Source organism: Astyanax mexicanus, chromosome 20 (genome assembly GCF_023375975.1).
Source record: "Astyanax mexicanus isolate ESR-SI-001 chromosome 20, AstMex3_surface, whole genome shotgun sequence".
NCBI classification, from domain to species: Eukaryota; Metazoa; Chordata; class Actinopteri; order Characiformes; family Acestrorhamphidae; genus Astyanax; species Astyanax mexicanus.
Genome location: NC_064427.1, coordinates 21,550,444 through 21,560,195, shown reverse-complemented (window position 1 = coordinate 21,560,195; position 9,752 = coordinate 21,550,444). Strand labels below are relative to the sequence as shown.

Below are 9,752 nucleotides of genomic sequence, written 5' to 3'. Positions count from 1 at the left end.
CGCACGCGCTGCCGGGCGAGGGCCGGGCGCAGGAGCGTTCGGTAATAGCACTACGCTGGAAATCCGGCGCTCCGTTACGCTGGAGGAGTCTTTGTTTACATAATTCTTAAAGAGGAATCGTGCGGAATATGGGGATATCGGATACATACAGATAATTAAACCGGATTATAATGGATTAAATCTTATCAATATATGCAGATAAGAGAATCCAGAAAAAATAACATTTATCTGCTGAATGTTGTGTTTATATTCGTATTGTTTTTTTAGGGGGAAGCATCTATCCAGTTATTTTTCTACATGGTCCCTAAACGAGGGGTGGGCAGTTAATGTTCCCAAGGGGGCACAAAACTAATACACTGGACCGATACAACAGATACAACAGATACAACAGATAATACAACAGATTCACCTCAATTTGGCTCAATAATATTTTTTTTACAATGAGGCAATAAAAAATGTGAAGTAGGCGTAGTAAACAATACTAACATTATATAAATATTTAATCAACATTCACATAAACAGAGTTAAAATGGATTACATCTGATCAATATTCTCACTAAATCCAGATAAATATAACATTTATCTTTTGAATGTTTTTACCAGTCTATCCAGTTATTTTTCCAACGGCAAACCTAAACCTTTTTTTGTGAGAGGATTAAAAACTTTTAAAACAAAGTTTGCAAGACAATACAATTTTTTTTGGAACAGAATGTAAAACGTTTTGGAGGGAACACATTTTTTGGCAAGGGAATTTAAAACTAGGTAAATACAATTGTTTTGTAAGGGAATGTAAACATTTGTGGAGGCCCTTTTTTTTTTGCGAGGGAACCCATACAAGATGTATGCAAGAGCACACTTTTTGGGGAATGCAAAACGTTATTGAGGGCATTCTACCTCCCGACCGTCCCGATCCCGTCACTCTTCCACACTCTATGCTCACTCTACCTTTACATTACATAACATTAAATTTTGCAGACGCTTTTGTCCAAAGGGACCTACAATAGTGAAGTACAAAAGTAATAGAAGTTAAAGGTACAAACATCTTTAGATAGGGCCTAAAGGAGATCAAAGGGAATAATTGGATAGAGGAGTAGAGGATGGGAAGAAGGAAATGAGGTTAGTAGTTAGTGTGTTAGAGGTGTTAGGAGAGTAAGTGCTCTTTGAAGAGCTCTGTCTTCAGGAGTTTATTAAAGATAGTGAGAGATTCTCCTGATCTGGTAGTAGAAGGTAGTTTGTTCCACCATTGGGGAACTCTGTATGAGAACAGTCTGGATTGCTTTGTGTGAATTTTTGTTTGGTAAAGCGAGGCATTGGAGGAGGAGCTCAGCGGCCGGTAGGTAACGTAATCCTTCAGGAGTGAGTGCAGGTAGGAAGGAGTTACATTACATAACATTATATTTAGTGGATTCATGATGTACATTTAGCAATAGAGGACATAGAATTTAAAGGAAAAAAAAAACATTTTTAAAGGACCTAAAGTAGACCAAATGGAATTAGAAGAGCAAAGGAGGGAGAGCAGGAACTTAGGTTAGAAGTAGTTAGTTTGATAGAGGTGTTAGGGGAGGAAGTGCTACTTTAAGAGCTCTGTCTTCAGGTAGAAAGAGGCATTGCTGCTCTGTTATTTACCTCACCCTACTCTAACTCTACATCACTGTATCCCACTCTACTCTTATTCTACCCTCACTATACCTCACTCTTTCTCACTGTACCCTCACTCTATATGACTCTTCCTCTTTCCACCTCATTCTTTACTGCAGTTTGTTGAAGCTTCTGTGAAAAATCAATTGTGAAAAACAGCAAACCTGGCACTCCTTCAAAAGATTTTTTTCTTCAAAACGTTTTCAAATTCACACAGATACTTAAATTCTGTTAATATTTACATCTCAATTGAAGATATATTTAAGTAGTGTAGGTTCTCCTAAACATAATTATATCTAACCCGTGTGACTGTCTCCTATAAAAACTTTGTAATGATTAAAAGAATGAAAGTAGTTTCAACTACCAGAATTGGGCTGAACCCCACAATAAAAAGTCACAAAAAGAAATACATCAGTAAATATTTTACTTAAATTACTTAAATATAGGAAGCCATTATATTTACTTTATTACTGTACACACCTGATCGGCTGTAATACTCGCGGTCAGCCGCAGAGGGGCAGTGTGGTCACATGGGCTGAGCCTGTGCTGCTCTGTGGTTTCTGCAGGGTTTTCTCTGATCATGTATCTCTCACTGCTCATCTTCAAACTGCTCATCTTCACACTGCTCATCTTCAAACTGCTCATCTTCACACTACTCATCTTCACTCATCTTAATCTCTGAGACACACAGACAGTAGATTCACCTTTACTGACTAGTGATTGATTCACATCCTGAAGTGTCCAAACATTTACGGCAAATTTAGGAGAATTCTGTAACGTTTGACCTCTCAGATATTTCCACAAAATGGTTTTGCCTATTTGTAATAAATACTGAACATAAACTGAATATTGAATAAGCTATAGTTGATACTGTAAAATGTTTAGTAAATACTGAACATTTCATACTGAATACTCAATCTTTAGTTGATACTGTAAAATTTGTTGTGAATACTAAACATTTCATACTGAATACTGAATAATCTATAGTTGATACAAAACAATTACAGTGGATACTGAACTTTTCATACTGGATACCAAATAATTCATAATTGATACTGTAAGATTTGTTGTAAATACTGAACATTTCATACTGGATATTGAATAATCTATAGTTGATACAAAAAATGTAATGAATCCTGAACATTTTAAACTGGATACTTAATTTGTAGTGAATACTGAACATTTCATACTGGATACACAATTATCTATGGTTGATACTGAATAATTCATAATGAATGCTGAGCATTTTAAACTGGATACTAAATAATCTATGGTTAATACTGAACATGTCATACTGGATACTTAATCTTAAAATTATACTTAATAAAGTCATACTGAAAAATATGTAAATACTATAAAATACTAAATAGTTTATAGTAAATACTGCATAGTACTTATCATACACTAAAAAAATCCTAGTGGATCCTAAATATTTTGTTAAATAATTTGTAGTAGATAGTGAGAAATTCATAATGAATACAGAATAGTTCATAATGGATAGTGAATACTTCATAGTGGTAACTGAATAGTTCCTTGTGAATTCATAGTAATTCATAGTAATTACTGAGTAATCTATAATGGATACGGATTGTTTTATACTAGACACTGGATACATTCATAATGGATACTGAATATCTCATTACTGAAAGACTTCACAGAACAATCATTTAGGAAGTAAAAGAGATCAGATTTGCTGATATTGGAAATATTTGTATCAATTTTGCGAAACAGGCGGAATTAACGTTTACAGTAAACCTCACTTCGGCACTGAGAACACAAACACACACACAATCTTACAGAAACACACACACACACTCTCACATACACACACACACACACACACACACAATCTTACAGAAACACACACACACACTCTCACATACACACACACACACACACACACAATCTTACACACACACAACACTCACAGACACATTCACTCTCACACACACACGTACACTCTTACACACACACACACACGTACACTCTTACACACACACACACACACACACACACTTATAGAAACACACTCACACACACTCTCTCTCTCACACACACATTCACTCACACACACACCCACGCATCTGAGCGCAGTGACTCATTTAGACCTGCAGTTCACAGGAAGTGAAGTTCTAAAGGCACTCCAGGTCAAACAATACACCACCGACAGAACGACAAAGAGAGAGAAGGAGGGAAAGAGAAAAAGAAAGAGAGGAAGAAAGAGAGAGAGAGAGTGTGTGTGAGAGAGAGAGCGAGAGAGAGAGGGAAGTGAGTATGTAAGTTAGAACAAGAGAAAAACAGACAGAGCGAACAAGAAGAAAGAGTTAGAAACATAAAAAAGAGAAAAGAAAGAGACACCGACACAAAGATAAGAACACAGAGAGAAAAGAAAAACGTCAAGAAGAAAAAGAGAGAACAAGAGGGCATAAAGGAACAGGGGAAACAGACGAAAGAGAAAAATCAAACAGCAATAAAAACAGAGAATAATAGAGAGAGAGATAACCAAAGAGATAAGAGAGACAGTGTGTGAGGGAGACAGAGAGAGGGAGATCTGTAGATGAACGATGGATGAAGACGTCAGGATGAGAGGAATGCTGTATCAGTTTCAGCATCGCTTCGGAAAGGTGAGAACATTTCAAAAGTTCTATGAATAACAGCAAATTTTGGAAAGTTCTCAAATGTACTTAGAAAACATTTCCACAGCTAGAATTCTTTCCTATGGTTTCAATGGTATGCCTTATGGTTGGTATGGTGTTGCTAAGTGATTGCTAGATTTTAACAATGGTATCCCAGGTGGTTGCTTTGGTGTTGCTAAGATGTTGCTTGGTGGTAAATATGTTATGCCACAAGGTTGTTAAGGTGTTGCTAAGTCATTGCTAGGTGGCATCTATGGCATCACTATGGCATTCCAGGTTGCTGCTATGGTGTTACTAAGTGGTTAGAAAAATTGTTGTTTGGTGGTTTCTATGGGCTCACTATAATATGCTACATGGTTGTTACCGTGTAATTAAGTGGTTGCCAGGTGTTTTTTAGGTGGTAGGTATGATATCAAAGGTGGTTTAGGCTGTTTGCTGGGTGGTTGCTGTGGTGTTGCAAAGTCATTGCTGGGTGAATTTTAAGAAGCTGCATGGTGTTTAGCACGGTAGGTAATGTGTTGGCTGCTATAGTGTTGCTAGGTAGTTGCTGGCACTGTTATGGCAACAGTGGGGATAACCAATGTTTGGTAGTCAATCATTTGTTGTCAGGTATCACAAACGTCCAGAAGGTCTGGTATCATGGTGTTGGGAGGTGTATTTCGGTAACATGTTGCCAGATCTTCACCTTTACTCTTCATTACAGGAATTTTAACAACCCAACGTTACTGAGGTTAATGAGGTCCTGCAACTAGTGACTCTACACTTACTTTACTTATCTTTACTAACTGTACTTAAATATACTCAATAAGTAAAATCTAAACATACTACTTCATGTATGTAACCCCATATTTTAAATATGCTTACAGTAAAATTATAATACATTTAATAAGTATTACAACTGTATCACTCTTATACACCAGGTATTTTAGGAATGTACTTAGAATTGATGTTAAATATATGTGATCTATTTACATCAGAGTACAAGTATGCTTCTTGTTCCTGTCTTTTTGTAAGTAGTACACTTCTAGTGTACTTCGTTGGGTATAAAAATATATTTGAATATACTGTATTACAATGTTTAGCGTGTTACTAATTTACTTTATTTTTTTTAATTAGTAGTAGTAATTTATTTTCTTTCTAAAAAGTTTAAGGATACATTGTACTTTAAGTGAACTATTGAACCAGTTGTTTTTTAACACACTTTGCTAAAAACGACAAAAGTATATTTGAAAGTAAATATTTAACTTTACGCATTAAACTAAGTTTAAAAAGTAAAAAAGTTAAAAAGTATGATCAAAATGTATTTTCAAACATTTGATGAAAGCATAATATTAATATAGTTTTAACATTTTAAGTAAGTACATAAATCTTTTAGTATATTCAGCATAAATCTATTAATATATCTCAATCCCTGTAACTTTATGTAAGCTCGGCTACATTGAAAATGAGGGTTACCCTCAATGTATTTACCGAGTGAAAATAAAGGTTGATTGATTGATTCATTGAGTGATTTACAGCATACGTAGACACATGTTTTAAGTACAATTAAGTATATAAATTTTTTTCACCAGGGTTATCACAGGAGGAACATTAGGAACCTCTACAACTTTCTACATGCTGAGACGTCTGGCATGTTGCAGTGTTACACATGTGCTACACACTTGTTATTACCTATATCAGTCTGAATTTATTATCATTTATTGATCTTAGTAAACTTTTTTCTTCCTTCTGAATAGAACTACACGTATTTTTGCAACTATTTCTGATGCCTACATCCTTTTGCTACCCATATTAAAACCCTGATTTATTCTTTATTTCACGGAATAAGCAGCACTTGTAGTAGAGAAGGCTTACACATGTTCCACGCAGCTCTGATTACCAGTTTAAATTAAAGGCCTACAACAATCTCCAGCTTCTATTCTTCGCCGGCCTCGTATCGTACCGTGTGCTCAGCAGAAGAGCTGAACTAGCCGCAGCAATTCCTTTTTAAAGCTTTTTAAGCTTTTCTGAGAGTACCGAGCTTTTACCGTTTTTCTCTGAAGTCCGGAACAGAAAGGAGGATGTTCTCAGATTGGCAGGCCTTTATTTTTTTTATCAGCTCCTCACACAAAGCAGATGCTGCAGGAACAGAAAAGCTGTCAGGCTGTAAGGTCAGGCCTACCCGAGCTCATCTCGCACGGTTCCTGCTGAATCACAGCCTCGACACGGCGCCGGATAACCAAAAACACCGCTCGCCATCAAATCTCACAGACGCATGTGGACGCTCGGAGGCTGAGGGATAAAAACCATGCCTGTAGTAACAATAACACAATAACACACCCCGAGATAGATGGTTTAAAGGGCCCATATAATAGGTAATATAACTACACCTAATAATATAAAATATTCAGTATAAGTCAAAAGTTTTTATACTGGAGTCATCCAGACTATAAAGGAACACGAAAGGAATCATGTAGTAACTTAAAAGTGCTAAACAAACCAAAATACTAATTTAGGTGCGCTGGTGAGCTGTTTCTGGTATTTTTTCTGGTTTCTGAGGCTGGTAACTCTGATGAACTTATCCTGTGCAACAGAGGAAACTCTTGATCTGATGAGTGCCAGTTTCATCATTACGTTTTTGATGATACTTTCAAAGTTCTTAAAATGTTTCAGATTGACTGATCTTCATTTTTTCTTAAAATAATTCTTTCTTTTCTTAGTTGAGTAATTCTTGCTTCTCATAATGTGGAGTAAAACATTATTCAAATAGAGCTATTCACTGTATACATACCTCTTCACAGCTTTACAACTTATGCTCTCAAACACATAAAGAGGCAAGAAAATGAAGTAGTTCAGTAAGTCTTGAAAAGTTCAGCACAGCTGTTAACTAAAAACCTGAATTCCAGGCAACTCTACCTCATAAAACTGACTGAGAAAATCCAGCAGTGATGTGCAAACCTTTTAGCAGTATAAAGTATAATAAAAAGTAATATACTAACTGTTTTTAACCTGTATTAACCTATAATTCAGTCTCAATGTCTAATGCCAGGTGTGAGCTAGAGGGGTGTAAATGAATCCTCCCATTATTGAGACACTGTGTAGCACAGTGGAACTGTGTTCTCTGGAATGATGGAGCTCTATCTAGTACTTTTGGATACTGGGATGAGTTAGGGAGTTGGGGATGAGGGATGAGTGGGGGAATAATTATCCAGCACCCTGACCTCACTTACTTTTCAGCTCATCTTTTGGGTGAATGCAATCAAATCCTCACAGCAATGGGAGTCCAAATCTAGTAGAAAGTAAGTCTTCTCTGGACAGTAGCGACAGTTATACCATCAAAAGTAGCAACACTAATAATGAATGAGTGAAAGTATCTCAGTACTTTTGTCCATATAGTAACAGAAACAGTCTATTTTGTGTAAGTTCTCCTGTATCCCAGGTGGCTGCTAGGGTGTTGCTTGATGGTTGTCGTGCTAGTGTGCCTGCATCAGAATTACACAAGACGGATGCACAAGGTTCTGAGACAGAGTGACAAAGTAGAAACTGTGATGTTCTAAACAAAGACCTGTTTAGAACATCTCCAGAACATCAGGCGATCTTATGGGATGTTCCTGGTATGCAGTGGTCAGTATCTACCAAAGGTGTCTACTAAAGAGAGAAGGGCAACCAGTGAACCAACACTGTCACTGATGTTACAGGTGGTTTTAATGTTATGGCAGGTAGCTGTGATTTGTGGGATGAAAGGAATAGATATTCTCTTTACCTTCACACTGTAAACGATGCTCCTTTGCATTTCTGCTTTCTGTAACGTAGATTAGCATTTGCATTTTTCTTTTTTTCAGACTTTCCATTCACTTCTGTTTGAGGTTCGCACCAGCTCTGAAACAGCAGTTAAGTTTCACACTTTACCCAGAAGGCCCTTGGTTTCGTGCCTCTGCAGCGGAACGTGATTCTCATGGGTTTTCACACTGAAAATAAACAAGAACATTTGCTACTCAAACCAGCTGGCACAAAGCAGAGTGTCATCACAGCTAACGGTTAACTAGGGACTATGCTACTTACTTTATTTACAACATCCAGCATTACTAGCCAAAACATTACAAATACTGACTGGAGCCTATAGAGTCAAAGCCTGAACCAACATTTATTTATTTATGTATTTCAAATTTTAGCCCATTTTCTACCCAGTTTGGAAACTAAATTTGAGGTGAGGGAGACCAAAGTAGAGCGAGTGAGGCAGGGTGAGGTAGAGAGAGGTAGAGCAGGAGAGAGCTAGGTAGAGTGATGGAGCTTATTTAGGGCAGTAGTTGCAGCTAAGTTTGTACAATAGTGGCATCTCTAATAGTGCATTGGTAGCTTAGTTGGGGCATTTGTGGCAGTTTATTTATGGCAATAGTGACAGCTCAGTTGAAGTGGTGGTGGCAGCTCAGTTAGGGCAGTGGAGGCAGCTCATTTGGAGCAATTGTGGCAGTCCAGGGTGAGCGGTGGTGGCAGCTCAGTTGGGAAAGGGGTGGTTGCTCAACTGGGGAAATAGTAGCTCTATTTTGGCTGCTAATTTGGGGTAGTTGAGGAAGCTCAGTTTTGGGGCAGTGGTTCCAGATCAGTTAGGGAAATAGTACCTTTATGGTGGCAACTAATTTGGGGGCAGTGGTGGCAGCTAAGTTGGGGCAGTGGTGGCACAGTTTATGCATTGATGGCTGAGTTGGGACAGTGGTGGCTCAATGGCAGTGAAGCAATAGTAGCTATATTGGGTTAGAGCAGTGGTGGCAGCTCATTTGGGGCAGTGGTAGCAGCAAATTTGGGGCAGTGGTGGCAGCTCATTTGGGGCAGTGCTGGAAGCTAATTTGTGGCATTGGTGGCAGCTCAGTTGGTACGGCATCTCTATTAGTTCATCGGCAGCTCAGGTAGGGCAGTGGAGGCAGCTCATTTGGGGCAGTTGTGGTAGCTCATTTGGGGCAGTGGTGGTTCCTCAATTGGGAAAATAGTAACTCAATGGTGACAGCTAACTTGGGGCATTGGAGGCAGAGGTTGCAGCTCATTTGGGGCAATGGAGGCAGCTCGTTTAGGCAGTTGTGGCAGCCCAGTTGGAGCAAAGGTGGCAACTTATCTGGGGCAGTGGTTGCAGCAAAGTTGGGGCAGTGATAACAGCTAAGTTGGGGGAAAGGTGGCAACTCATTTGGGGCAGTGGTTGCAGCAAAGTTGGGGCAGTGGTGGCAACTCATTTGGGGCAGTGGTTGCAACAAAATTAGGGCAGTGGTAACAGCTAAGTTGGGGCAGTGGTGGTAGCTCATTTGGGGCAGTAGTAGCAGCTCAGTTGGGGCAGTAGTAGCAGCTCAGTTGGGGCTGTAATGGCAGCTCAGTTCCTTCCTACCTGCACTCGCTCCTGAAGGCTTACGCTACCTCCCGGCCGCTGCGCTCCTCCAATGAACGTCGCCTCGCTTTGCCAAACACTCACACAAAGCAATCCAGACTGTTCTCATACAGAGTTCCCCAATGGTG

At 38.7% G+C, this 9,752-nt stretch overlaps 1 protein-coding gene across 1 annotated transcript in view; it reads left to right on the top strand.

The window, feature by feature from the left end:
• The first annotated feature begins 3,599 nt into the window (after window positions 1-3,599).
• Window positions 3,600-9,752, top strand: part of LOC103043435 (docking protein 3) — a 30,405-nt gene continuing 24,252 nt past the window's right edge. Inside the window, exon 1 of the mRNA XM_049469009.1 lies at window positions 3,600-4,262. Within this exon, the coding sequence (XP_049324966.1) occupies window positions 4,203-4,262 (60 nt within the window). The 5' untranslated portion in view covers window positions 3,600-4,202. The remainder of the gene's footprint in view (window positions 4,263-9,752) is intronic.